The 26,394-nt window shown below is 32.9% G+C and overlaps 7 protein-coding genes across 12 annotated transcripts; 3 read left to right on the forward strand and 4 right to left on the reverse strand.

The window, feature by feature from the left end:
• The first annotated feature begins 146 nt into the window (after positions 1-146).
• Positions 147-4,461, forward strand: LOC121211157 (dynamin-related protein 12A). Its single transcript, XM_041083587.1, has 16 exons — positions 147-507; positions 591-654; positions 756-863; positions 959-1,060; positions 1,177-1,227; positions 1,570-1,631; positions 1,893-1,983; positions 2,120-2,184; positions 2,294-2,488; positions 2,640-2,759; positions 2,897-2,967; positions 3,084-3,309; positions 3,405-3,455; positions 3,581-3,809; positions 3,892-4,031; positions 4,138-4,461. Exons 1-16 carry the CDS (start codon positions 379-381, stop codon positions 4,264-4,266), a joined length of 1,833 nt encoding a protein of 610 aa, XP_040939521.1. The 5' UTR covers positions 147-378; the 3' UTR covers positions 4,267-4,461.
• Positions 4,462-4,598: 137 nt separating this feature from the next.
• On the forward strand, positions 4,599-7,207 carry LOC121211158 (GDSL esterase/lipase At4g10955). Of its 2 annotated transcripts, none has more exons than XM_041083589.1 (3): positions 4,599-4,989; positions 5,747-5,859; positions 6,007-7,207. In XM_041083589.1, the coding sequence occupies exons 2-3, from the start codon at positions 5,798-5,800 to the stop codon at positions 6,983-6,985; spliced, it is 1,041 nt and encodes a 346-aa protein (XP_040939523.1). In that variant the 5' UTR covers positions 4,599-4,989; positions 5,747-5,797; the 3' UTR covers positions 6,986-7,207. The 2 variants fall into 2 exon arrangements, with proteins under 2 accessions (XP_040939523.1, XP_040939522.1); XM_041083588.1 differs by having other exon boundaries at positions 4,715-4,989; positions 5,714-5,859.
• A 64-nt stretch (positions 7,208-7,271) lies between these two features.
• On the reverse strand, positions 7,272-8,660 carry LOC121211159 (uncharacterized). Its single transcript, XM_041083590.1, has 3 exons — positions 8,461-8,660; positions 8,148-8,351; positions 7,272-7,710 (listed from the first exon to the last, which is right to left on the reverse strand). Exons 1-3 carry the CDS (start codon positions 8,542-8,544, stop codon positions 7,543-7,545), a joined length of 456 nt encoding a protein of 151 aa, XP_040939524.1. The 5' UTR covers positions 8,545-8,660; the 3' UTR covers positions 7,272-7,542.
• A 985-nt stretch (positions 8,661-9,645) lies between these two features.
• LOC107947130 (uncharacterized) lies at positions 9,646-11,276 on the reverse strand. 2 transcript variants are annotated; one of them, XM_041083591.1, is made up of 3 exons: positions 11,096-11,276; positions 10,766-11,011; positions 9,646-10,129 (listed from the first exon to the last, which is right to left on the reverse strand). In XM_041083591.1, the coding sequence occupies exons 2-3, from the start codon at positions 10,988-10,990 to the stop codon at positions 10,028-10,030; spliced, it is 327 nt and encodes a 108-aa protein (XP_040939525.1). In that variant the 5' UTR covers positions 10,991-11,011; positions 11,096-11,276; the 3' UTR covers positions 9,646-10,027. The 2 variants fall into 2 exon arrangements, with proteins under 2 accessions (XP_040939525.1, XP_016737182.2); XM_016881693.2 differs by having other exon boundaries at positions 10,766-10,969; positions 11,096-11,270.
• Positions 11,277-15,092: 3,816 nt separating this feature from the next.
• On the reverse strand, positions 15,093-16,693 carry LOC121203555 (uncharacterized). Its single transcript, XM_041083592.1, has one exon. The coding sequence runs from the start codon at positions 16,087-16,089 to the stop codon at positions 15,457-15,459; it is 633 nt and encodes a 210-aa protein (XP_040939526.1). The 5' UTR covers positions 16,090-16,693; the 3' UTR covers positions 15,093-15,456.
• LOC107947133 (leucine aminopeptidase 2, chloroplastic) lies at positions 16,590-19,371 on the forward strand. 4 transcript variants are annotated; one of them, XM_041083593.1, is made up of 7 exons: positions 16,590-16,922; positions 18,025-18,104; positions 18,254-18,275; positions 18,454-18,514; positions 18,590-18,619; positions 18,722-18,909; positions 19,024-19,371. In XM_041083593.1, the coding sequence occupies exons 2-7, from the start codon at positions 18,088-18,090 to the stop codon at positions 19,057-19,059; spliced, it is 354 nt and encodes a 117-aa protein (XP_040939527.1). In that variant the 5' UTR covers positions 16,590-16,922; positions 18,025-18,087; the 3' UTR covers positions 19,060-19,371. The 4 variants fall into 4 exon arrangements, with proteins under 4 accessions (XP_040939527.1, XP_040939528.1, XP_016737184.2 ...); XM_041083594.1 differs by having other exon boundaries at positions 18,608-18,619; XM_016881695.2 differs by lacking the exon at positions 18,254-18,275.
• A 1,339-nt stretch (positions 19,372-20,710) lies between these two features.
• LOC107947134 (phosphatidylinositol 4-kinase gamma 2) lies at positions 20,711-23,545 on the reverse strand. The gene is made up of 2 exons (XM_016881697.2): positions 21,728-23,545; positions 20,711-21,586 (listed from the first exon to the last, which is right to left on the reverse strand). The coding sequence occupies exons 1-2, from the start codon at positions 23,072-23,074 to the stop codon at positions 21,209-21,211; spliced, it is 1,725 nt and encodes a 574-aa protein (XP_016737186.2). The 5' UTR covers positions 23,075-23,545; the 3' UTR covers positions 20,711-21,208.
• Between the last annotated feature and the right edge of the window lie 2,849 nt (positions 23,546-26,394).

Genomic DNA, 26,394 nt, shown 5'->3' on the forward strand with positions numbered 1-26,394 from the left:
CCAAATTGAGAAAGGCTGTCAAACTCCGAAACTAAATGTGGACCAGAAAAAAGTTTAGGGACCAAAATATTAAAAAACTGTTAAGTTTAGGGACTAAAGGTTATTTTATCCCTATTTATAAACTAACCGTTTAAATTTTCAACCACGAACTACTTCGTAAATCGTAGTTAGCAAGTTTCCCCCGGCTTGCTGACTATCTTTGTCGTATTGACTCTCACCTTTTTCACTTTTGAACTTTAAAAAGCCAAGCCAAGCCGCGCAAGCTCTCCATTCTCCTTCCATTTCAAAACTTACTTAAGAAGTCTCTCTTCCCCCAACGGTTGATCAGAATCCGACGCCGTATTTAGTCTCCGGCATCGATTTTCGCTTGCCAAAGAAATGGAGAATTTGATTTCTCTTGTGAACAAGATTCAAAGAGCTTGCACGGCTCTCGGTGACCATGGAGAAGCAAGCGCATTGCCTACTCTTTGGGACTCTTTACCAGCAATCGCCGTCGTCGGCGGTCAGGTGAACAACACTCGATATTTTCCTTCTCTTTTCAATTGTAGTCAACTTTATTTTCTGAGTGATGAAATTTGAATTTCAAACAGAGTTCAGGAAAGTCTTCGGTGCTGGAAAGCATTGTAGGCAAGGATTTCTTACCGCGTGGATCCGGTAAATGAATAAATAAATTGCCGAATCTATCCGTCCTCGTTAAGAACTTGAGAAGTGATTTTTTTTCCTTTTTTTTTTGGTTGGATTAAAAATAAATGCAGGAATTGTTACTCGGAGACCTTTGGTGTTACAGCTTCATAAGAGTGACGAAGGAAGTAGAGAATACGCTGAGTTTCTTCACCTTCAAAGAAAAAGATTCACCGATTTTTGTAATCTTTTTTTATTCCTCTTGGCTTTCTTTTTACACACGTTTACTAGCAGCTAAGCTAGAATTTGAATTTTTATCGTTTAATTTGTGTTATAGCCGCTGTTAGGAAGGAGATTCAAGATGAGACGGATAGAGAAACTGGTCAAATGAAACAAATCTCCAGTGTTCCAATTCATCTTAGTATATATTCCCCCAACGGTATGTTCTGTTCGTTAAAACGTATTCTTATGTTTTAGGCTATTTGATTGCTTGAAAATTTACATTTTACAACCCTTCTCTTTTGTTATTGATTTTTTTTTTTAAATTTGCTGCAGTTGTCAATTTGACTCTGGTTGACCTTCCTGGTCTTACGAAGGTAGCAGTAGGTAAGTTGCAGAAAAGCCTAGTTAATTAATTTTAAGAAATTTTCTTGCCTTATAATGCTTAAACCGTTGTAGCCTACTGTTATTTATTGACTGATATATGTATGTATATATATACAAAATTTTCACAGGACCTAAGATGTATAATCTTCGAATTTGCATTTTTCTTTGCCGTGGAAATTTCAATTATAATAACTATAGCATTTTACCACTATAGCATTTTTAACCCTCCTATCTTTGTTTTTTTTTTCTTCCCTTTCTTTTCGTTGCAATATTAATTAGCAGAGTCTTTGTTTAATTTGTGTAATATTTTGTGAAATTGATGGATTATATGGCTAAATGCAGAGGGTCAGCCAGACACCATTGTGCAAGATATTGAGAATATGGTTCGCTCATATATTGAGAAGGTAAAATGAACCTGCTCTTTTTTGTGCTAGTCCGGTGCTCCAGTTTTAGGAAATTTTACTTAAACATGATTTAAAATGATGTTATGGCCGATTAGTTTTTATGATTCACAAGGACCCAAATGTTTTGCATGAGTTTTACATTTACTGTAAATTGTTTTCTTCCCCTTTTTCCCACAATAATTTTTCTGTAATTTGTGGTTTATACAAGAATGAGAGCTGAGTACTGTTGCACTATTTTTGTTTGGTGAACTTTTTATGCAGCCCAACTGTATAATCTTAGCTATTTCACCTGCTAATCAAGATCTTGCTACGTCGGATGCAATAAAAATCTCACGTGAAGTGGACCCTGCAGGTAAACTTTTGCAATACCAGTTCATTCTATATTATTTTTTCTTTGTCATTCACCTCAAAATTTTTATCCTAATTGTAGTTGTGATATTATGTCAAATTATGGGTCATACTCATTATTATTGGTATAAACCTTTCAGGGGAGAGGACAATTGGTGTCTTGACAAAGATTGATCTGATGGATAAGGGTACTGATGCAGTTGATGTAAGTTGATTTATGCATTGTTTACTGTCATGCAAAACATTTTAAAGTCTTCAGCAGAGGGTGCCATGCGCATTATCAATGTTCTGAGGCACATTTTTTATTGACTTAGATATTGGAAGGAAAATCTTATCGGCTGAAATTCCCTTGGATTGGTGTTGTGAACCGCTCACAAGCAGATATTAACAAGAATGTTGACATGATTGCTGCTAGGCGTAGAGAGCGTGAGTATTTTGCTAGTACACCAGAGTATAAGCACCTTGCTCAGAGAATGGGTTCTGAGTATCTTGCTAAGGTGCTCTCAAAGGTATAGTATACTAGTCACATTTGTGAATGCCTTTGTTTTTGTGAAAACTTTTGGATCCTTAATCTTCTCTTGCAAGGGACATCACGGTACTGGATTCAGTTCTACTTTTTATTCAATTTTATTAACCTAGTTGTACTGGTTAATGTCTCAGCATTTGGAAACTGTAATTAAGTCCAGAATCCCAGGCATTCAGTCCCTTATTAATAAAACAGTTGCTGAACTTGAAACTGAACTGAGCCGCCTTGGAAAACCTATTGCAGCCGATGCGGGTGTAAGTGTTCTCTTCCTGCTCACTCTCTTTGTATCTGTGTGTGGACTGTGGCGTTTGGTTTCCTTCAGCTTCCACTTTCAGTTGATTCTCAGTTATAAGTTCTTCGCAAATAGCTGATAGTTTAGTTACTTTTACAGGGGAAGTTGTACACAATCATGGAGATCTGCCGTCTTTTTGATCAGAACTACAGAGAACATCTGGATGGAGTGTATGTATATAAACATGTTTTGTTCTTACCGTCTTTAAATCACCTATCTCCAGCTTCATTCATTTTTTCCCTCTGTTCTTGTAGATTTTCAGTTTGATTTCCATTGTTGTTTACAGGCGTTCTGGTGGTGATAAGGTTTACAATGTTTTTGACAACCAACTTCCCGCTGCGTTACAAAGATTGCAATTTGACAAACAACTGTCGATGGAGAATATTAGGAAGCTCATTACTGAAGCTGATGGATATCAACCTCATCTAATCGCTCCTGAACAAGGATATCGTCGTTTGATTGAATCTACTTTAGTTACTATCAGAGGTCCAGCTGAGGCCTCTGTTGATGCGGTATGAAATTAAATTTGAGATTTTCAGAATTGTTCAACTACAGCCTATTTTTACATTTTCAAGTTGGATTGATTTTGTCTTTTTACAATTTTCAGATTCATTCCATTCTGAAGGATTTGGTTCACAAAGCTATGAATGAGACTCCAGTATGTTCCTTGTCTTTGCTTATCTTATAAATGTATCAAAGAAATTATCCCGGTTTGAAAACTATTGTCAGACCATTTCTTCAAGCTGGTCGTGGTATAAGCATCAATATGGTTTGGTTTTTCAGGAGTTAAAGCAGTATCCTGCTCTAAGAACAGAGGTCGGAAACGCTGCAATGGAATCTCTTGAGAGAATGAGGGAACAAAGCAAAAGAGCAACACTTCAACTGGTCGATATGGAATGTTGTTATCTTACTGTCGATTTCTTCCGAAAGCTACCTCAAGAGGCGGATAAAGGTGGCAACCCTTCGCAATCAATATTTGACAGATACAATGAAGCATACCTTAGGAGAATTGGTAGGACAGATCTTTAATTGTTTGAAATTTCAATGTATGTTATGGGTGCTGATCATGGGTTTCTATGACAATGTATGTGCAGGAACAACGGTTCTGTCTTATGTTAATGCGGTCTGCGCTGGGTTGCGCCACTCGATTCCCAAGTCTATTGTTTATTGTCAAGTCCGTGAAGCTAAAAGAAGCTTGCTTGACTTTTACTACACTGAATTGGGTAAACTAGAGGTAGGAAATGGTTCACTCTTATCATCATTAGTATTTAGTTACTAATTTGGTATAACAGATAAACAGTCGGAATTGATATCTGGGAATCTTCTGTTCTTTTCCGTAGCAAAACCGGTTATCGGCATTGTTGAATGAAGATCCGGCAATCATGGAGCGACGTAGCGCTCTAGCCAAGAGGCTAGAACTATATAGGAGTGCTCAAGCAGAAATTGACACGGTGGCTTGGGCCAAGTAGAATGGTGAAACCATCATTCTTTCATTTATGAGCAGAGTGTCACACATGGTATTTACTGGGAGAAGGTTTGGTTTGCTTCGTTGTATTTTTAAGGCAATATAGTTTAACCATATCTCAGCAAGCAACGTAAGTTGTGCGATGTTCATGGTACAATTTTTATAAATTTTATTATATAAAAAATTATTTGCCCCATTATTTATTTTTCTTTAATTTGCTAATAGTATGCAAATGCTTAAAATTATCCCTAATACATTATTAAAAGTTTGAATACCAATTTAGAATGAGGGGCATAGTTTGGGATGTCTGGTTCAAGTAACTCAACATTTGATTATATCATTTTAAAATATGAGGACCAATTTAGAATTTAAACCATAATTTTAAGCCATTGATGCAATTAACCCTTATTAAAGCCGAAATTTCGGTTAAAACTTAAAGATCACCTATCGTAATCGCAAGTTTACATTTCATCGTTCCTGGGCTGATACGGCGTCGGGGAAAAAAAAACCGAAAACGAAGGAATATTGTACGGGATCCGTTGCCACCTTCCCACATCAGGACTCGAAATAAAACAGACAAGTCGGCACAACGTTAAAACTTCGGTTGGATTTACGTTATGCCTGTCTCTCGCCAAGCAAGCTTCAAATTTACTAGAAAATTCCTTTCAATAATATAAAAAGAAAGCACACAGATCTGCTATTTTAATTCCACCCCCAAAAGAAAAAGGTAAAAAAATTTCCTCCAATTTTCCATCTTTTCTTTTTATTTTCCTTCTTAGGTTTATTCTTGATGAAGTTTTTCGTGATATTTGATTGTTTTAGCCATTTAGCTTTGATGGGTTTACCTTTAAGCTTTGATGGGTTTACCTTATTTAACTGTCAAGGGTAACCTGAAGAAAGATGCACTGAGTTATGGTGGTTTTATGCTTTTCTTTTGGATTAGTTGATTCTTAATTATGATGAGGTGGCCTTTTGTATTTATATTCCATGTTATGTTTCATAGTCTGTAGGGATGTGGATGGATCTGTGTAAATTTGTATGTTGAGAGTAGAAATTAGATACAATTTTTCAATATAGATTATACCTTATATGGGGCTGATTGAATAAATATTGAATCAAATTTATGGTTTTTGTGAAATTTTTTTATTACTTTTTCTGTTCTGATTTGCCTTGAAATATTTGTGATTTGGCAACAACTACAGCCATTTCACTAGGATACAAACTTTAAAATACAAGAATTAAATGCTACTTAAATATTTAATTTCCAAGGTGCCCAGAATATGAATTTTGCAATTCTCAGAAGTCTTTTGGCTGCTTTTGCATGAACTGTATCTGAAAATTTTTGGTTTATGTACCGATACTTGACTCTGCCCTGATCGAAGTCTGGTAAATTGTTCTGAAACCTTATTTGGAATAATACCATTCATGTCTAATAATTAGTTGGTTGGCAGCTATGTGTTCACTGGTATCACTTGTGCATACAGCTTAGCATTTCTGAATATCAAAAAGAAAGAACAAGAACCGCAAATTCTGCGATGAGCTTTGAGAGGGAAGATTTTGGTCTTTTAGGGCCCTTACACCTAAATAGTATAGACTGGTAAGATCTTACCCTCATTAAACAGAAGAATTGAAGATGTTTAGGGTCTAAGAACTTGAGGATCTTCGAATCAATTTGAATCTCAGCAGGTGGATCATGGATAATGCCTTATGCGCTGAAATATTGTTGTATGTTACTTGTATGCAGGGAAAATTCAAATCATCGAAGGTCTATAGCAGCTAGTTTGGTTCAGGGCACCTATATTTTGGAACGAGATCGCCAAGAAAAACGTCAAGGCTCTCAAGCACTAGCTCCTCCATGGTGGGAATTCTTCCATTTTAAGTTGATTCGTCAGCTTGTTGATGATGCTGATTCGTGCGTCTTTGGTGCCATTTATGAGTATGCACCACCTTCATCTCATTGTAATGACTCAATTGATCAGAGCCCCCGCTATGTGATTGCCTTTCGAGGTACCATAAATAAACCGGACTCCTTCTCAAGAGACTTTTCGTTGGATATCCACGTCATACGAAATGGACTTCACCAAACTTCTCGCTTCGAGATTGCCATGAAAGCTGTTCAAAACATGGTTGCTATGGTCGGTGATTCAAATGTCTGGCTAGCCGGCCATTCCCTCGGGGCAGCGATGGCAATGCTGGCAGGAAAAACTATAGCTAAAACAGGCAACTTTTTGGAAGCTTTCCTCTTCAATCCTCCATTTTTATCTGCCCCAATTGAGAGAATCAATTATGGGAATGTGAAACATGGACTGCGGTTCGCAAGCAGTGTCATCACAGCAGGACTTGTTCTTGCCACAAAGGGTAACAGTCAAACGAGTCAGTCTGAAGATCCATTCTTTATTTTGTCTGCATGGACCCCATGTCTGTTTGTAAACCCCACAGACCACTTATGCTCTGAATACATTGGTTATTTCGAGCATAGGAAAAAGATGGAAGAGATCGGGTATGGGGCCATTGAGAGGTCAGCAACCCAGAATTCATTAGGAGATCTATTTATGAGTGTCGTGAGGAGGAGTGCCGAAGCTACAGAGCCACTGCATTTACTTCCTTCAGCATATTTGACAGTGAATCTTACTCCGTCCCAAGATTTCAAGCAAGCCCATGGGATACAACAATGGTGGAGACCTGATCTGCACTTGAAGTGCAATCTTTACAAGTATAAATAGTTTGTCCCTGTCTAGCTTTTGCTTGTATATGTAATTATGTTCCACTAGTCAATCCTTGTAGTGGTTCATGTTGCTGTGGGTTAGGGAAAACAGAGATATATGTATTGTTTTCCATGTGAGACTCTCAAACTGATAGATTCCAGTCCATTTTCTTGTCAATAAGTATAGAATATGGTTCCTTTTTGGATAATAAAACAGATGCGAAGAATACCTTATTTTCTATATATATATACACATACATGCTGCTATCCTAAACAGGACAACTTTTCACAAGCTGAAGAATCTGTTGTCACTTCAAAGACATGCTATATTTCTAGATGGAATTCAACTCTAGTCTCTAGACAATTGCTAGATACACAGTGAGTATTTGTATAAAAGGAAAAGCTACTCTTCACAAATAACAGATACACAAAAGGGAAAAGCTACGTTCATAACTTAGGTGTCATTTTGAAGGATAATAATGCAATAGAGCAGCATACATAGACTTTGTCTAAAAAATACTCTGCATCAAGCACATACTGTTTCCACACCTCAGAAATTCATATCTTCTATTTTTTCTAAGCATGCTTTGCATCTGAGGTATGCTGATCAATCAATAAATCGGAAATCCTCTCGGCATCTGGAATACCGCTTTGAGAACTCCTTGGACCTTCAGTAGTAGGCTGATTGTTAGAAACTTCTTCATTGGGGCTTTGACATTTATCAAATGGAAACCATGAGTCAGCCTGTAAAACAAGTAAATAGGAAAAGCTTTTAGGAAAGGGTAAATCACAGAGTAGAAGAAAGTACTCTTCTGCAATTATTTGGCCCATTAAATTTAATCATAGGTAATCAAATATTTACCCCTAACTGGACGAATTTAACACATAATTTTATTATAACCCTATTTACTTGCAATTCAAGAAACTTTCTCTATTGGCCCATAGTCACCCGCAGAGGCAGAATATAGAAGGAAAAAAAACCAATGAATTACTCAGCATCTGTGTTTTAACTTTCTCCACCATTTGTTTTTCATCTATAATTTCTAGGAAATGAAAGATCGAGCTAGTCAATAGATATAAAGAAAGCAGAGAGATTGAAAACAAAAAAAAAAGGAAAAAAAAACGGATGGATAGATCACAAAATAAAAGTAAGCAGAGAGAGAGAGAGAGGAAGATAATACAAGCTTCATAGTTTGTTCTAGTCCCAGATTTTTTTGTTGAAGTTCCCGATTCTGTTCACGTAATTGTTGTATGATGTTTTCGAGGATTGAAACCATATCGTTAAGCCTTTCATTGCGGTGTCTTAAGCACGAATTTTGATTCCTCTGCGCCGCCGTCAAAGCCTGCAATTCCGTTTCCGCTTTCTGCAATCTCTCAAACTCCATCTTCATCGATCGCAAAGACAGTAACATAATCAGTAAGCTCTAGTAATAGTTTAACTAAGAAAAAAAATAGTAACATTGGGGGAAATTTTTGAGTTGTTGATATACGTACGTTACGCTCTCGGCGGCGGCGACGATCACGCTCTATCTTTGCTGATCTCTGAGCTGGAGTTAATTGACGTCTACTGGTATCCATTGATTCTCTGGTAGGTTTCACTTTTTTTTTTTGGGTGTATGTTCAGTTTTTTTTTTCTTCCAGTTTTCTTTCATAAAAAAGCAGTTAACGAATTCCACCGCGTAAGCTTCTTCTCCGTTTCGTGACTCAGCGTTTTTAAATTTTATTTAAAAAAATGTAAATAATTTATTTAGTTTTTTCAAATATCAAATAAAAATGAAAAGTTGTTAATTGTTAATTATTTAATTGTATTTGATATAAAATATGAAAAAAAGTAGTAGATTAAATAAAAAATTAGTTTAAGTAGATTATTAAACAATAAAAAAAGTAATTAAAGAATAATCTTTTATCTTCACACCACTTTGTGAATTCTCATTATCCCATAAATTATAATAAATCATAATTTTTTTAACGATTTATTATATACCATAATAATATATATTTTTTTTATATAATATTCAGAATTACTCATAAATCCACCTCAATTCATATATAAAATGTGCTACGGTGCACTCAAACTCACAATTGAGTTCCTCCAATGTTAATAAGTTAAAACACAATCTGCATAAATATATTTAACACATTTACCACGAAACAAGGGACAAATCCAAAGAAGGGGCAAGCAAACCTTTGAACTCATAAAATGAAGAATTTGTTTTTTAGTTGTTTTTTGGTATTGGCCCTGTCAAACAATTTTATATTTTTTGTCCCGCTTATTTCGCCTCTATAAAATATTACTTAATTGGACAAATTATTACAATTTTTTATAATGTTTTTATATAACGGTGATATTAGAAATTACTCTCTTTAAAATTTTCATACAATATTCTTTTTTTTTTCTTCTTCCAAATATCTCATTTGACAAAAATAATTGTTGAAATATGATAACCATATGAAGTAGTCCGATTTTAATGATTAGATGTGCAAGGTAAGGCAAATGCCCACCATGTCATCCAAGCTTTTACAAATCTACTTTTAATTAATAATAAATCTCAAAATTATATATAAATTTTGATTCAATTTGATAAATTAATTCTGATTTAGTGTTAACTATAAAGATTTAAAAGAGCTAATGACGCTATTTATTTTCAAAGGCAATTATAATTATTTATGCAAATAATAAACACTAATAGCATTAATGATTTATAAAAATCGAATTAAAATTAAAATGTCACTATATAATTATACTAAACTAAAATTCACTAATTATACGATACACATTAGAACAAAAATTACTTATAGCTTTGATATCTATCCTTTCTAGAAAAAGTAGTGCAGTTCACAATAAATACAAGATACACAAAGATTACAATGACAGGTGAGGCTAAAATCTCTTTCACCAGTATTATTGTGGTGTATTACTATAAAAACTTCATATGTCGGTATGCAATGTGGTTGAAGAAAGAAAAGCATCATATACTAAGTAGAACCAAGAAGAATGCATATGCAATAGAGCAGCACCTCAGAGACTTTGCCTACTAAAATACCCTGCATCAACCACATACTACTTTCTAATCATACATTGCAGTCCAAGATATGCTGTTTTATTGTTTGGAGCTTCTTCATTGGGACTAGGAAATTCATCAAATTTAAAGAATGACTCCGCCTGAAAAGATGTAAATGGAAAAGAAGAATATTCATATCAGGATTTTAGAACAAGAAGATCAATAAATAAATGCCTGTCCTGCTCCTGCAACTAAACAGAAATTAGTAAATCTCAACAAGGTGAAAGTAAACAAAGAGAAGGGCTTTTGTTGATATGCTAAATTATGAAAAATCCCTTCTTCTTTTTTAAGGTTAAGGAAGCTTTAGAAAAGGGCAAAAATCACACTGTACAAAGTATTATAAAGCAGAACTTCATAATCACTGTCTCAATCATTTTCATTGGATCAACAAATGTTTCCATCTTTATACCAAGCAAAGAGGAATCGAAGACTTACCTTTACCGGACGAATCTAACATAGATACAAGGATTATGGAATAAATAAAAGTGTATTTTTCTCCTTTCCAAATTAAGATCTTTGTTACAGTAACTATATTAAGAGATTAAAACTTGGGTTGGTTTCTGAGCGAAAACCTAGAAATTCCAGGCTTCTCTTTCCTAGGTATTGCAATTTTCATGATGAATTATTGATGGAGATCTAAAGAAATAGCATAAAACTAGAACTAACCAAACAAAAGAAGAAGAAGAAGAAGAAACAGAAAATCATAATATACAATTAAGCAGAGAAGGAGAGAGTACCTGCTTCACTATCTCTTCCAGTTCTAGCTTCTTTTGATGCAGTTCTCGGTTCTGTTCACGTAGTTGAAGTATGGTGTTTTGGAGGTTCGAAACGAAATCGTTGAGCCTTTCGTTGTCCCTTCTTAAGCTCGTATTTTCATTTCTCTGCTCCGCTACTGAAGCCTGCAATTCCATTTCCGCGTTCCGCAATCTCTGGAACTCCGTCTTCATTGATTGCAAAAACATTTAGAAAAAGAAACAAAAAACCTAGATTATTTAGTGAGTATCTAGCTTCAGAAAAGGAAAAAGAATGAACTATTGAGGAGAAAATGTAGAATTATGGGTCCGTACATTTTTTTCTCGGCGGCGGCGCCTATCTCCCTCGATCTTTACCGATCTTTGATATGGTGTAAGTTGGCGTCCCTTGCGATTCATTTGATCCATTGGCTAAAAGCTCATTTTCTTTTGAGTTTAGTTTATTATAAAAGGGAACGCCGGGAGTGCACCGCGCGAGCTTCCTATATTTGATGTTGTCAAGAAGTATTTGACATCAACAGACAGGTCCTTGGGAGAGTAAAATTTGAATTTTTAGTTAATTAAATTAAATTATTTAATTTTTTTAAGTTAATTCGAGTATTTTAAATTAAAGTCGAATTAAATTTTTATAATTTTTATAATTTGAATAATTTAAATAATAAATTTGTGTATATACACTTTTGATTCCTATCAATTTTTTAAATAAATAAATTAGTTTCTTTCTCAACAAAAACTATAAAAAAATTATAAATATTTTTAAAATTTTCAAATAATTTATAAAAATTCTAAATTTTATATTTTTAAAAATATAAATATTAAAAATATTAAAAATTATAAAAAAAATTTAAAATTTTAAAAATTTTTAAAATAATATTTTTTGTGACTTAAATAAGTAAATTACTTATTCAATTTTATTATACTAAACTATCTTTTTTTTCTCCCTTATATTATTTTGAAATAGTTTTCGAAAAAATATGGTTTCAAATTTATATGCTCAAACATGAAATTAGTTGTATTGTAATAAAATTTTAATTTGACATGTTTAATTTTTTTAATTTAACTCAAACAATTTCATTAGATTCAATTTGACTTGAATTTCATTTTACTCGACTCGATTCGAAAATTTTCAAATAGAGTTAAAATGATAAAATGAGACTCATCAATAGATTAACTTGAATAAAAAATTAAGTTTTTCGGTTTAACTCAAATATGGATTACACAATTCAAATTATCCGAAAATTCGAATAAGAAAAGACAAAACTACGTAATTTTGCTAAATTTTTACTTTTTTAAAAGTTAAAATTCAAAATAGTTAAATTAAAAAGCAAAACTATATCATTTTGATAAATCTTTACCCATTAAGTTAAAAGTCAAAATCATTATATTGTTCATGTAGTTAAATAATCTTGTACTTTGTCTACTAGTTAAATAATCGGTCCATCTAAACGCAACATTAACTATAAATAATATGATTCGTTAACTCGACTCAAATTGGCTCAAAATTTTTTGACTCGATTCGAAAAAAATTTAAATTGAATTCGGTTGCTAAAATGGGATTTGTCAACTCGACTAACTCGAAAATTTTTGAGTCGACTCGACTCTGTCGAATACTCACCTTTAATTTTAACAACCAATCAAGTAGTTTTGACAAGGCTGTGACTTAAAAAACTGGCACAATTTAAATATATTTATTTAAGAAGTTTAATATATTACTAATTGTAATTTATCGTATTTTATTCTACATAAATTTTATTTTTAATTAATCAAATATACATTATTTTTGAGTTCTACTGAGCTTAAAAGTCTTATTATTTGCAATTTATATTGTATTTCTCTTGCACATAATTTTTATATGTACCTAGAGTTTTTAAGTTATATGAAAATAAATAGAAATGAAAGGCGTCGTACATTAGAATATTATAATTTTAAACAAACTTGCCAATTTAGTATGTTATTGTTTATGTGTAGTTGCTTGATTGAAAAGAAATTTATGGAAACTGAAAAGGAAAAATGAAAAAGTAAAAGTAAAAAGACTGTTTTAATTAATTATGTTTGAAATAAAAAGTAGTGAAAAATAGTCGCAACAAAAAAAAAAAAAAAAGGTTTTGATCGGATATTTGTTTAAAATATAAGAAAATTGAGAAGGAAAGGGACAAATCTACTTAATTTTATTACTCTTTTTTGGTCTTGTTAAAAAGAAAGAAAGAAGTAGGCGAGAGAATCTTATCTTCATTCTTCCCACCCACTTTGAGTTTCTTCTCTTCTTCTTTGTCTTTACCAAACATAATGGCAAAAAAATATTGTCTAATTTTGTGGGTCGGAAATTAGAATATTCTTCCTGATGTAATCCCAAAGTAGGAGTTGAATTCTTGCATTTTTTAACTAAAATCACGTTGGATTTTTTTTTTTGAGATGTTATAACTTTCATACTCGCAACTAAAGTTTAACAAAATTCGAAAAATCGGAAATTGATTATGTAAATATAAAATTTGAGTTACAATAAACCTTGAAAAGTTACAGATTAATTAAAGAATTTTATTTATAAAAGTTGTGAGTTACAATTTTTTTATAAAATTTTTGATTCTTCGTTTTAATAGAATCCAAATAATGTTTAGATTTGATCTTAGATTGATATAAATTGTTTTAATGGTCATTGAGATTTAATCTTAAAAACGAGGTGACATGGTGACAGGTTATTCCACTTCAAAGGTTTTTATAGACTTGATCTTGAAGACTGAATTTTTGTCATTTGTATTTAGGCAACTAGATTCTAAAGAGGTTTGATCCAATGATCTTATAAACTTAATATTGGATAAATGGTTTTACTTTAATAGCCTTCTAAAGTTGATATTAAAAATTCATTTGAATGATTTTAATATATTTTATTTATTATTTATTATGTATCTCATATTAATTTAAATTAGTTAGATATAAAACAATACTTAAATAGTACTATTAATTTACAAATAAGTTCTAAAAAGATTTAATTTTTCATTTATTTTAATTTAATTAGAGACAAACATTAATAACACATGATAAATAACATAGTATTTCTCATTTTTTAACTTTTCCCCTCTCAAAAGCACTTTTAGTACTTAATTACTTTTTCACCCCTCCAATAACATAATATTTCTCCTTTTTTTTCTTGGTACTTAATTACAAATGTGTTAAAATCATTAATTAAAAATAAAAAAATATTTTTTAAAATACTAATTACAAATATTTAATAGTTATATTTAAATATTTAAAATATAATTTATATATTCTAATTAAATTTTATAAATAATTAATATTTATTGCTTAAAAATATTTAAAATTTATATTTTATATATTAAAATATTAACAAGAAGTTATAATAATTTTTTATATTCTTATTAAAATATAATAATATTAAATAATTTAAATATTATTTAAATATATATTTGTTATTTGATAATAACATGTCAAAAATGGACATTTTATTTTACAAAAGTACTTTTTGACAGTAATGCTAAACACTCAAATTTTAAACCAAACTTTTCAAAAGTATTTTTCCACAGCACTTTTTAAAAGCAATTTTCAAAAGTATTGTTAAACTAGCCCTAAGAAAGGTAAAGGATACCTCAAGCCCGCAATGTAGTGTGAAGGTTCCTGTACAATAAACACAGTGTAATTTGATTTTTATAGTTTTAAAAGTAGAATATTAGTTATTTCTTTTATAACAACTAAAATTTTATTAATTTAATTCAATGATGTGATATTTGTAATATTTGTAAGTGATTTCACCCGCTCATTGTAAATATTTAACCAATTTAATTTATATTTTATTCATAGATTAAATACAATCATTTAAATTAAATTTATCTTATAAAATTAATATTTTTACCACATTCTGATCATTTTTATTTTTTTAATATAATATTTAAAATTATCTATAATCTCTCTCTAACCTATAAATAAGAAAATAATACGCTTTAAAATTTAATCAACCTTTAAATATATTTTATTTAATGAATTGAATTTGTATTTTGCAAATACAAGTAACTTAGTAACTTTATTACATTATTTTAAAAAAGTGAAAAGTGAAAAGAAAGAGACTCGAATTTCTAGGGTAGTGGAGTTGTGTTTGGTCCCACCTACTCCCACTCTAATTTCCTCACTACCCAAAATCCGAGCCAATTACAATTAATTCGCCGATTCATGATCCCAAACTCTGCACCTGCTTTTTTTTTTTTCATAAATTAAATGAATACGACGTCGTTAGCCTTTCTCAACTGGTAGCTATCTTATCTTGGCTTCCTGGTATTAAAAATAAATAATAAAGTAGTAAAACAACGAAACAAGCCGCATCATACGCGGCTTTCCATTAATCACTTAACAGAAAAAATATATATATAATAAAAAAGTGGTTAACTACACTATTTTTCTTTACTTAACTATTAAATAATTTGATAGGGACCTAAAAAGAAATAAACAATTTGATAAATTAAGCGCTAAACTTAGAAAATTTTTAATTCTTAAAAGACCTTACATGCAATGAAAGAAAAAAAAAAGCACTAATTTTTACACTGCTTTCAACAAATTGGGTATACAAAATGTAATACCCAGAGCTTCAAAAACTAAAAAGTTTTAAAGAAAAAAGCCAATTAGTCTAAAGTTAAATGAACGAAATGTGGGCAAAAAGAACAATAAAAAAATTAGCAGTGAAAACCTAAAACAGACCCATCAGTCACTGCAATGGTGACTCTGCACCCAGATTTAGCCTTCACATGATGGGTGAAGAAATGCAGAACCCGAATCCGACCCCCCATTTCCATCCGAGACTCAATCTCCATCGTGGGTCCGATTCGATTCCCATTATTAGTCCCGCCAAACCCACCAGGCACACCAATGGGCCCCATTGTCGTCGTAGTAATAGGCATCGTCGCCGCCGATGCCTCATTCGTTGGCGCTAACGGAAAAGACTGAACGGCGAAAGTAGCAGCCATGTACTGGGTCCGACCCGCTTCGATCTTCCCCGCGGGTATAAACATGAACCCGACTTGAGAGCCCGAATAAAGCAGCTGGATGGAGCTGTCGTAGTGAGAGAAAACGGCCCGGTTTGGGTTTCTAACGGTGACGTATTGGGAGAAAGTGAAGCTGACGGTGTTGTTACCGACGGAGAACGACGGGAGCTGCACGGTGTTGACGGAGATCTTCGGGTCTTGAGGTTTGAAAACGGTGAAGTAAACGATAAGAACTATTATTACAAGGAAGATCAAGAAAACCGTTGCTACAATACACGAAGCTAGATTTGTACGACCAGATGGCGGCTTTTGTGGCTTCACCATTATAAATGTATTTTTGGGTTCAACTGCTTTGTTTTCTTGGGTTTGATCTAAAGAGAAGCGGTGTTTGGATGGGAGGAAAAGAGTTTATTTAAGGAGGGAAAATGGGGAGGAAAGTGATCTATATGTGATGTAAAACAGTAAAAGTGAAGACTTTTTGTTATAATTTTCTTGTTTGTAGTATTTTTACGGTGTAGGGTTTAGACTCTTTTTAAGAAATTTCAAAAATTAAAGCTTTAGATTTTTGGTTTTTGATGTTTTGAGGAAAGGAATCAAAGATGAACAGAAAAGAGAGAAAAGTGGATAATTAAGAAAAATAAATAAATAAAGAAGGTGGGATTAGGAAGAAGAAAATGTTGGTTCTGTGAGTTCTATTCTGAGGATGTTTGATTCCTTGCAAGAAAACAGTTAATTTCAGTTTTTTTTTTCTTTTTTGGTCGGCCAATAACTGTAAACAACAGTCATCTCTCTTAAAAAACATGTAGGGTCTGTTTGACAGGGGAAAATATTTTCCGAAATTAGTTTTCCCCATTTTCCAATGTTTGATTGGAGGAAAATATTTTTCTTTTGTAAAATCAATTCCGCAACACGGGTAAAATCATCTCATCTTTCCGGAAAATGTCTTACCCCTTAGAAATCGGTAAGATATTTTCCACAGCTCATCTATTCACCTTTGAAACCCTTTCCACAGCTCCTTTCTTCACCCTTTCCACAGCTCCTCTCTTCACCCTATCGATTGGAGCATCATTATCTCTGCCTCATCTTCTCTGCTAGTTCACCTCTTCTCTTTGGTTGCCTCGTTAGCGTGCTGGTTCACCTCTGCTGGTTTATTGAAGGTAAAATTGCAAGCTCTAGGTTAGGGGATCTGTTGATTTCTGCAAGTTTTATTGCAAGTTTTTGTAGTAGATGTGTTTTCTGCAAATGGGTAGTTTTCTGCAAATGTTTTTTGCAAATCAGTTTCTGGGTTAACTGGAAAATGGGTAATTTGGATACTTTCATGGCCAAATTAATTAGCAAAGAGATAGTTATGTCTTCTCTTTCAATTTTCGCTATTAAGGATGATTCTTTTTAAGAGAAAGAAAATGTTTGGCTTCTTCATCTGTAACTTTAACACCTCATCATGCATGCGTATGCTATATAGCTTCTGCAATCTTTGCTAAATTTCATCTGTAAGTTCTCTTGACCTCCAACTTGGTCGATTTAGAACCGTCAGTTATTGGCAATTCTTGGACTTTACCGTTCTGTGTTGCTGTTGAGTTCTCCTGATCTTTACTTTTGCCCCATAGCACAGTGTAGAGTCCAAAGATTATGATTACAGTTCGTATTACGCTGGGAAAAAACAAAAGAAATTTACATGAGTGAATAATGCTAAATGGAAAGGAAAATTGAAAAAAATTTACAGCCTTAACACCCTAATTTCTTGTCCTACTTGTTTGCCAAATATATAAGCCTAAATTCCCAACAGAACAGATGAATGTTATGGTCAGGGGAATAAACAACTATTGATGCTTTCATTAAAAAAAATCAGTAGAGACAATGATTTGTTTTATCTACTTGCTGAATAATTTACTTCAATCTGAAACATTTTATTCGATTATAGTCAAACTAGAATGTTCCATATTGTTTCAAATTGGTATTCAAGACTTGTTCTGTTGTTCCTGTTGCTTGAAAAAGATTAGTGACAAATAGCTGAAGGAGTGTGGTTTTCAGACTTTAAAGGAGTGTAGTCTCTTAACGATGCTTTAGCCATTTATAGGAAGCTATCTTTTGCTGAATGCTTAATTTTGGTGCTTTACTTCTTGGTAATGGTCTCATGATTCATGAATGCTTCAAGCCATTTTCATGGTTAATTTTGCACGAAACCCATCTTTTATCTTTTATCAAATCTAGTCTTTCACTTCATAAATTGTCCTAATACGTAGGTTCATTTTATTGTAGCATCTTGTGAAAACATGATAAGTGGAAAGGGTATGAGGCCTGGAGATATTGTCACAGCTTCAAATGGAAAGACAATTGAGGTATAGTTTGTTCTATTCTAGCTAAAAAAAAAATAATAAAAACAAATTTGAGGTATACATGAAAAATATATGGTGTTGTGACATTCATAGTTGGGTTCTTTCTTCGTTGTCTTTAATAAATTACTTGTTGCTCACTATGCGGATTGCAGGTTAATAACACTGATGCAGAAGGTAGGCTTACACTAGCAGATGCTTTGGTTTATGCTTGCAACCAAGGTTTGAGAAGATAAAGTCGAAAACTAGACATCGTAAATTTGTGATTAGAGTTGTAAACTTGGTAGTTTCAATTGCTTATTTTGTATAGATAATCAGATTTCCATTTTTCAAGTCTGGTTGACTTATTTTGCAGATAGTTGACCTGGCAACACTAACCGGGGCTTGTGTTGTTGCTCTTGGCCCCTCAATTGCAGGTATATACTTAACATATGAATTTTTAAACATAGTTGGCACTTCAATATAACAATTTTTTTTCTTTCCATTGAAAGTGTTTTCCTTATTCATAGTTGGTTCGAAAGGCAAGCAATCATCGTTTCATTGGTTGTTACTCAATTATTGAAACCAAAGCGGTGTGTGTGTACTGTCTCACCATTGCCAATTCATTGGAACATTTTCTTTAGGCGTCTTCACACCCAATGATGATCTAGCAAAGGAGTTATTTCAAGCATCAGAGGTCAGTGGTGAGAAATTTTGGAGGATGCCATTAGAGGAAAGCTATTGGGAATCAATGAAATCAGGAGTTGCTGATATGGTAAATACCGGCGGTCGCCAAGGTGGTGCTATCAATGCAGCTTTGTTCTTGAAACAAGTATGTCAATTTTACTGTCTGTATATTTTTACACATTTAAACGATAGATATTGTAATGTCCACGGTCGAACCATGTTGCGGAACTTCATTATTGTTGGAACTATGATTTTGCAGTTTGTTGATGAAAAAGTAAAAGTGGATGCACGTTGACATGGCTGGGCCTGTCTTGAATGATAAGAAGCATGTGGCAACTAGATTTGGCATCTCAACTTTGGTGGAATGGGTTCTGAAGAACTCTTCTTCTTAAATGAAAGCTTGGAACATGCTCTGTTGTGATGGTGGCAGACCGAAAAAGGAGAACAACATGTTCGAGGTTGTTGGGTTCTGTAAGATCTGTCTGATGAATAAGAAGCTTCTTGTTGGAATACTGCTCTGTTTTCTTTTGCTTTATGTAGGTTGTTCCTACAATGTTATAACTACATAAAGCTTTTTTACCAATAAATCTCTTTCCTTCTCATGTTTTATGGTGATTGTGTTCTAACTATATTATATATATACATATATCAGGATATTTGGGTAACTTAAAAAAAAAAAGGTTAAAACTTCTTTAGGTGTTTCAACTTGACAATTATTCTCATATTGGGGCTTAAACATTTTTTTTATCTACTAGTACTGGATATTTCCTTGAAAATTTTAGAGTTTTAGCTTCAACGTGGGAATAATTATCAAATTTAGGTCTTAATATGGAACAATTGTCAAATTTAGGGACTAAGTTGAACAAAAAGAATTTAAGCTTTAATACGAGAATAATTACTAAATTCAACACTTAAATAGGGATTTAACCAAAAAAATAAAAGGATAATTTATCCTACAAAGCACTTTAACTCAAATGAATTTATTTCTACTAGGTTCATAACAATTGAGTAGGAAGGAAGTAGAAATAAAAATAAGAATTCAAGATAGTTAAAAATGTGATTACTAGGAATACTTATAATTATGGGAAAATGTTGCTAAAAAAATGTGATTACTAGGAATACTTATAATTATGGGAAAATGTTGCTAAAATATTAAGAAAGTTACATTAAAACAAGTTACATTAGTTTTTTTCAATTTATAACGATTAATATTGTAGCTTAATAATTGAGTATTATTATAAATAAATCGTTGCAATATATGTAAAAACAATTTATTATATGTAAAATATAAAAATTTATTAATATATATTAATATATGTAAAAACAACTTTTCCATAAAATATTTTCAGGAAATCTGTCAAACAGCAGCAAATATTTTACACAGATTCAATCAAACACCAGAAAATATTTTTTAGTAAATCATTTTACAGAAAAGTAAAACATTTTCCAGAAATCATTTTACGGAAAACATTTTACTGGCAATCAAACGGACCCGTATTTTCATTTGAAGGTTTAGGGTTTTAAGCTTGAAAATGAAGAATAAAATAAAGGTAATAACTTGAACTTAATTACTACTATCTGTCTATTACATGAGAGTTAAAAGAAAATCTTTAGGTAAAAGATATTGATTCCCTTCTTACCACATGCCCACCGGTTCTATTTGTCAATACTCTAATAAAAAGACTTGTGTAAGATGGTCTGAAAATTAGTAGCAATGAAAACAAATCAGTACCTTTTTCACAATGGGAGGAAAACACAGTTTCATGGCAGAGGACAGACGAATGTGGGGAAAAAACAAATAGCCAAACTTGCAATAATTGAGATGCCAACTTACCAAACAAATTGCAGCAAAAATTAAACTTTGTACTAGAATGCTGTAACAGTGATGAGTGGTTGTCATGTTATACTAATATTTCTAAATATTTTTGTAGTGACAATTCAAGAAATAAATAATATAAGTTAAATTAGAAGAAACGGTATGTACAAATGCAACATATACATAATGTAATTTCATTTGCTTTGCAGCTTTTCCTAATTTTCTGTTCTTTCACTTGCATCTGTAGGCACAAGTGAATGTTCCCTGAAAAATGTTGAACAATCAATATTTACAGACAACTTCAAATGTATGTACAGTTTTTTTTTTTTTAGCTCTTCTTGAGCTATGATCCTGCAATCTATATAAATATAGAATCTTAGCATACATATATTATTTATTATCTTTGACTCTGCTCAATGTACTGATACTGATATAAGGGTCAAGTAATAAGCTTGACTGAGTGAAAGAAAGGAAAAAAAAAAAAAGAAATAAAAAAACACGAAAACTTCGGCCGGTGTAAAAGAAGATAAGCCATCTACGTTCGCGTGATTTTGTTGCGGTCCATACAAAAATGGACTCGTCGTTAGGTGAATACATACAATTATGTAATGTATTCTAGGTTGGCAAATCAGTTTGTGAGTTTGTCAAGCCAAGAATCCATGACTTCAGAGACAGTTTCCATGAACGCAGCTTCGCTCATGCCCGGAAGCAAGGAATCTTGAGCTTCACGAACGATCTGCTCGATCGCGGATTCCTTGTTAACGGTTTCTCTGCACATGATGCTTCCAATGGTGAAGGGAGTTAGACCTCGCTCTGCACCTTTTTTCAAAAGCATGGTGGAGATTCGCAGTGTGCGAGCGCACTCAACAGGAACATCCCACCCGTAGTAATTCAGAAGTGCGATATCTTGTTCGGCATCCAGTGATTTTATATAGTTAAGAGTGTCTGGAGAGTAAGGCTGCCGCGATTGTGGCCAGTAAACCCAATCAAATGTGCAATCCTCAAACTGAAAAAAAGGCAAAAGGAGATTAGTTCAAAGATTGAAATGATCTATTGTATTGATTAAATTCAAATCACAAATTCCCATATATGAGGTGAATATACAAGTAAAACCATGGCATTATTAGAATGGCATGAGTATACTTACATTCTCAGGCAGGCAGTAGCCGTGATCGATTGGAATAAGCACGGTGCGACCATCATCTCCTTTCCCAATCAAGATATTACCAGCATGTCTATCAGCATTCGCCGCTCTTATATCAAACACACTGATCTTGTGCACTTCCTCCATAGGGAAACCTCCAGGACCCATGTCCTCACAACTCCCCGAGTTCTTCATAAACTTCTGTAACGATCCGAGTTTAACATTCTCAGGTGCATGTTCATACCCATCAGGATGGTTAAACCCTTTGTGCAAGCATTGAACCATGCAGGTAGGAGGCACACCAGCGAACCCCATCATCTCGCCCGACACAGATCGAGGTCCATTCTTGGGATGATCCAATATATAAGCAGCCACTTCTCTAACTGCTCCTTCTCCAACCTTTGTGCCCCTTTTCAGCCCTTCACCATTGGTTGATAACGGTAACCCTTGTGGATTGTTCACAGCATTTGGCTCCTCGTCGATCGGCTTGAAAATGGAAACATAATCAAGCCCCGATTTATCTTGCATGAAATAAGTCCCTCCAGTTCCTTCAGATGATCTAATCGGCTGGTTCCCTATATCCAATCCATTAAATGCGGAATGAATCATGTCCCATATAAATGGAGGCAATCCCACTCTGGGGTTAACAAAAACAGGCTCCAACAAGAAATCCTCTGTCACAATCTGATGATGCTCATCGGATTGGTTTTTTTCTCCTCCTACACTACCTCTACTCTCATCTAGCTCACTCTCAGCGACAACAGAAAGTTCCAAATCTTTCTCGACAGGTTTAGCTTGAACTTTGGCTGATTTTTGAACCACCAAATGCATCACGGCATCGTTATATTTACATAGATCATCGATTAGCCTTTGGTCGTCGATTTTTTCACCATTAAAGAATATCTCTTGTTCATCGACACCCACAAGGCCTTTTTCTTTTCTAGCTATCCTTTGTTTCAAATACCCAATGTTCCTATTCCTATTAACATGCAATTCAAATTCTTTCCCACAACTTGTCCGTACAGTGATAAGCAAAAGATCGGAAAGCTTCAAAACTAAATGCAAAACGTTCCCACCTTTTACGCCGTAGTCTTTGAGGAGCGAATCGTTCCGAGTCATCTCTCTGCCTCCGCAAACAAGCGTCTGGTTCTTCACTGCATACCCTTTGCATGTCTGGATCCGAAGCTTGACGGAGGCTATCGAGTCCGACTCCAAAACTCGCATCGGAATAACCGAACCGGCGACGGAAAGGTAAAACAAGATCGACTCGCCCGCTTGGTTTTCGCAATAACTGCGAGAGTGAACCGTTGCTTGACGAACCGGACTCAAAGCACAGTCGGCAACAGACATTTTCTTCTGCGATGAATTGAAGAAAAGGAAGGAAAAAAGAGACTGAACAGAAAAAATAAAAAGAAACGATTCTTTCCTACAATCCCTGCAAATGACAGTCAGCGAGACGGGGACATAGCTGTAATATTTCGTTATCGTGAAGGTGGAAAAAGGCTAAAAAGCTCAAACTGGGTATTGCGAGATAGCGGATTCTTTACCAAAAGAAAAAGAATCGAAAGCAAATGTTCAAGAACGAGAGCTTTTTAAATTGAACAAAGGAAACAGCAACGAGAAAAAAAGAAAACCCGTGGATTTGGTGATCCAAACTAATCCCCCGACTTTGGTGCTTTCTTCGTTTCTGTTGTAATATGGCCGATCTTCTCGCCGATTTTCACTGCTCCGGTGCAAAAATCGTCGACGATGTGAGAGAGAGAGAAGGGAAAGTGAGTGGAGGAGGAACGGTAATCTAGCCGTTGGCTTTATATAAGCTTTGACCCAACGACTCTAACGGGAGAATCGTTTTTAAATTAAATTAAGGAGCACGACGCCGTTAGAATGTCAGTAACGGTCGTTTGGGTAAGTTCAAGGAAGGCGGGTTGATTTTACTTAAATACCATTGAGATTTTGCGTAGCGAGGTAAAAGTGAATTAGAGAGTGTGAAAGTTATTAATGCTTTATTTAACAATGATAAAAGGGGGGATTACTCCATTTTTCTTTTCACTTTCATTTAATATTTAGCTTTATAAATCATACTGATTCCAACTCATGGACATTAACAAATTTAAGTGCAACAGTTTTATAGATATAAAAGGCAAAAAGTAATGTTAGCAAATACTTTTCAACTATAAATGTAAAGAATGTTTAAGGACCAATTTTTTAATTATTTTTAACATACTAAACCCTCAATTTGGTATATAAATTATAGATTTAGCTTATGTATTGAATTATTCTTAGTGGTTATATATTTTTTTAAATTTTAGTCTTAATGCAAATGACAATCGTCAAATTTATTAACTGATTTTTTTGTAAATAATATGTAAAAATAATAAATAAACATAATATTGCACATGTGATAATATATTTGACACATCAAATTTTAAAAACAACGGAATTTTAACTTCATGAACCTAATAGTTATCATTTAGTTAGAACTTTCAATTTTTAAAAATACGAAAACTGAAAATAACTAAATTAAAATATAAATATTAAATTTATAACTTAAAAAGGAAAACATAAATCATTTGGCTTTTCGAATGACCACCCACTGTAGAGATGTTGAAGTTGTAAAGTTCCCATAAGCTAACGGAAATTTAACGGAAAAGTGGAGAATGTATATTACATAGGATCTTCCTTAAATGGGTAAACTACATTAATAGTCTTCCAACTATAACTTTTTTCTTTTTTAGTCATTCAATTATGAAAAGTTACAAAATTGTCATTCAACTGTTAGTAAATTTCTTTTTTAGTCACCCAACTATGAAATGTTACAAAATAGTCATTTAACTATTCAATTTTGTCTTTTTTGATCACTCAACTATTCAGTATTTCCACATTAACCAACTAGTGATCAAGAAATACAAAATTGAAAAATTAAAAGACTATTTTATTGTAATGGCCTAAATTCAAGGTTATCGGAATAATGGTTTCGTAACCATAGATCCGATTTAAAGAGAAATTTATTTCAATACTTTTGCTTGAAAATTGATATGATAGGAAAATAGTATGAAAATATTGATAGGAAAATTTTATCGATTTAGTGATTAGTTAGAAAAAGAAATTATTGAAGAAATTGGGTAAAATAAGGTATCGGGACCTCTATCTCGTAAAACCGTGTCGAAAATAATTTTATAAATATTTATGAAATGTTATTAATGTGGTATTAAAATTTCGTTAGGAAATTTTAATGTTTGGGTAGTCAATTAAATGAAAAGGACTGAATTGTAATAGGTGTAAAAGTTGCTAGAGTGATTAAATAGCTTATTAGTCTAATGAGAAAGGATATAAAAGGCAATTAGACCCAAAAGTTATTTGGGCTGGACGGCAAGGGTATGAAATCAGCAGAAATTGATAAATTAAGGGTAAAATTGGAATATTGCAAAATTAACTAAATAAAACTAGGACTAAATAGGAAATATCTAGATTTCTCTTCATTTCTCTTCAATTCCAGCAGCTAAAAACGCCATAGGAGGGTTCTCTAAGCTGGTATTTCATAATTTTTTCACCAAGTGAGTTAATCCTTGCCTTTTTCTTGTAATTTTTGTATTTCTAAGACTTTTACAACTAGATCCTACTATTAAATTCATTAGTTTTTGATTTCATGGATGAAATTTAAAGTCACCATGGTTGAGTGCTGTAAGTTTATGATGAAATAGAATGAAATTAAAGCTTTAATTTGTTTATGAGATGATTTTATTAGGCAATTTCAATGGAAATTGATTTTTGGGACCTAATTGTGAAAATGTTTGGAATTAAAGTCTATTGCTGAAATTATGATTCCTAAAGGTTGTAAACTAGTTTAAGGTGATAGAATAAAATGTTAATTGAGAAAAATCAGCTCAATTGAGAGGCTAATTGAGTAGGGATGAAATTATCATTTATTAAAAGCTTAGGGGAAAAATGGTAATAAACAGCTTACACTAAAACAGTTTGGACAGCAGCAGTAGACTAACTTTGAAAAATCACCAAAAATTGTAGGAATCGAATTAGAAGATGAACAAAATATGGAATTAAATATTATTGAGCCTAGTTTCTCATAGAAGAAATAGTGTAAGCAATGGATTTGTAAATTTTGAGATATAATGAATTTTGTGAGACAAGGTCAGAATGAATTCGGGTTCCCCTGTTCTGACTTTGAAAAATTATAAAAAATTGAATAAAAATAATTAGGGACTTAAATTTATATGTATAGAATTATGAATGAGTCTATTTTTAATAAAACAAACGAGAACATAATTTGAATTTTGTATAAAGAGATAATTTATATTTAGTGAAGAAGGGTCAGAACTGTTAGACAACAGAACAGGGGTGACTTTGAAGAATAAACTGTACTGATTGGCTAAACCAAAAAATTATGAAAATTTTATAGTAAAAATATATATGAGTCTAGTTTCAGGGAAAATTAACGGATCTTAATTTGGAGTTCCGTAGCTCAAGTTATAAATAATATAGTGACTATGACTCAAGTAGACAGCTTTGAATGAACTATAAATAATAGTTGAATTATAGAGAATGATGCATATGAACATGAAATGTATTGAATTGATAATTAAATTTATTTATTTAGATCCGGAAGATTCAAATACGAAGCTAGATCGAGGAAAGGAAAAAGTTTGGGATTAATA

Source organism: Gossypium hirsutum, chromosome A12, assembly GCF_007990345.1.
Source record: "Gossypium hirsutum isolate 1008001.06 chromosome A12, Gossypium_hirsutum_v2.1, whole genome shotgun sequence".
Taxonomy (NCBI): Eukaryota; Viridiplantae; Streptophyta; class Magnoliopsida; order Malvales; family Malvaceae; genus Gossypium; species Gossypium hirsutum.

Bases quoted from the DNA above. Each gene is read 5' to 3' on its own strand.
- LOC121211157 (XM_041083587.1), top strand. From the start codon at position 379: ATGGAGAATTTGATTTCTCTTGTGAACAAGATTCAAAGAGCTTGCACG. The intron at 1,061-1,176 runs GTATGTTCTGTT...AATTTGCTGCAG, and splicing joins TAGTATATATTCCCCCAACG to TTGTCAATTTGACTCTGGTT. The intron at 2,489-2,639 runs GTATAGTATACT...TTAATGTCTCAG, and splicing joins TTGCTAAGGTGCTCTCAAAG to CATTTGGAAACTGTAATTAA.
- LOC121211158 (XM_041083589.1), top strand. From the start codon at position 5,798: ATGAGCTTTGAGAGGGAAGATTTTGGTCTTTTAGGGCCCTTACACCTA. The intron at 5,860-6,006 runs GTAAGATCTTAC...ACTTGTATGCAG, and splicing joins CACCTAAATAGTATAGACTG to GGAAAATTCAAATCATCGAA.
- LOC121211159 (XM_041083590.1), bottom strand. From the start codon at position 8,544: ATGGATACCAGTAGACGTCAATTAACTCCAGCTCAGAGATCAGCAAAG. The intron at 8,352-8,460 runs GTACGTATATCA...CGATCGATGAAG, and splicing joins GCCGCCGCCGAGAGCGTAAC to ATGGAGTTTGAGAGATTGCA. The intron at 7,711-8,147 runs GTATTATCTTCC...CTTGTTTTACAG, and splicing joins TAGAACAAACTATGAAGCTT to GCTGACTCATGGTTTCCATT.
- LOC107947130 (XM_016881693.2), bottom strand. From the start codon at position 11,188: ATGGATCAAATGAATCGCAAGGGACGCCAACTTACACCATATCAAAGA. The intron at 10,970-11,095 runs GTACGGACCCAT...CAATCAATGAAG, and splicing joins GCCGCCGCCGAGAAAAAAAT to ACGGAGTTCCAGAGATTGCG. The intron at 10,130-10,765 runs GTACTCTCTCCT...ACATCTTTTCAG, and splicing joins TGGAAGAGATAGTGAAGCAG to GCGGAGTCATTCTTTAAATT.
- LOC121203555 (XM_041083592.1), bottom strand. From the start codon at position 16,089: ATGGTGAAGCCACAAAAGCCGCCATCTGGTCGTACAAATCTAGCTTCG.
- LOC107947133 (XM_016881695.2), top strand. From the start codon at position 18,039: ATGATAAGTGGAAAGGGTATGAGGCCTGGAGATATTGTCACAGCTTCA. The intron at 18,105-18,453 runs GTATAGTTTGTT...CTTATTTTGCAG, and splicing joins CAAATGGAAAGACAATTGAG to ATAGTTGACCTGGCAACACT. The intron at 18,620-18,721 runs GCAAGCAATCAT...CATTTTCTTTAG, and splicing joins ATTCATAGTTGGTTCGAAAG to GCGTCTTCACACCCAATGAT.
- LOC107947134 (XM_016881697.2), bottom strand. From the start codon at position 23,074: ATGTCTGTTGCCGACTGTGCTTTGAGTCCGGTTCGTCAAGCAACGGTT. The intron at 21,587-21,727 runs GTAAGTATACTC...CCTTTTTTTCAG, and splicing joins GCTACTGCCTGCCTGAGAAT to TTTGAGGATTGCACATTTGA.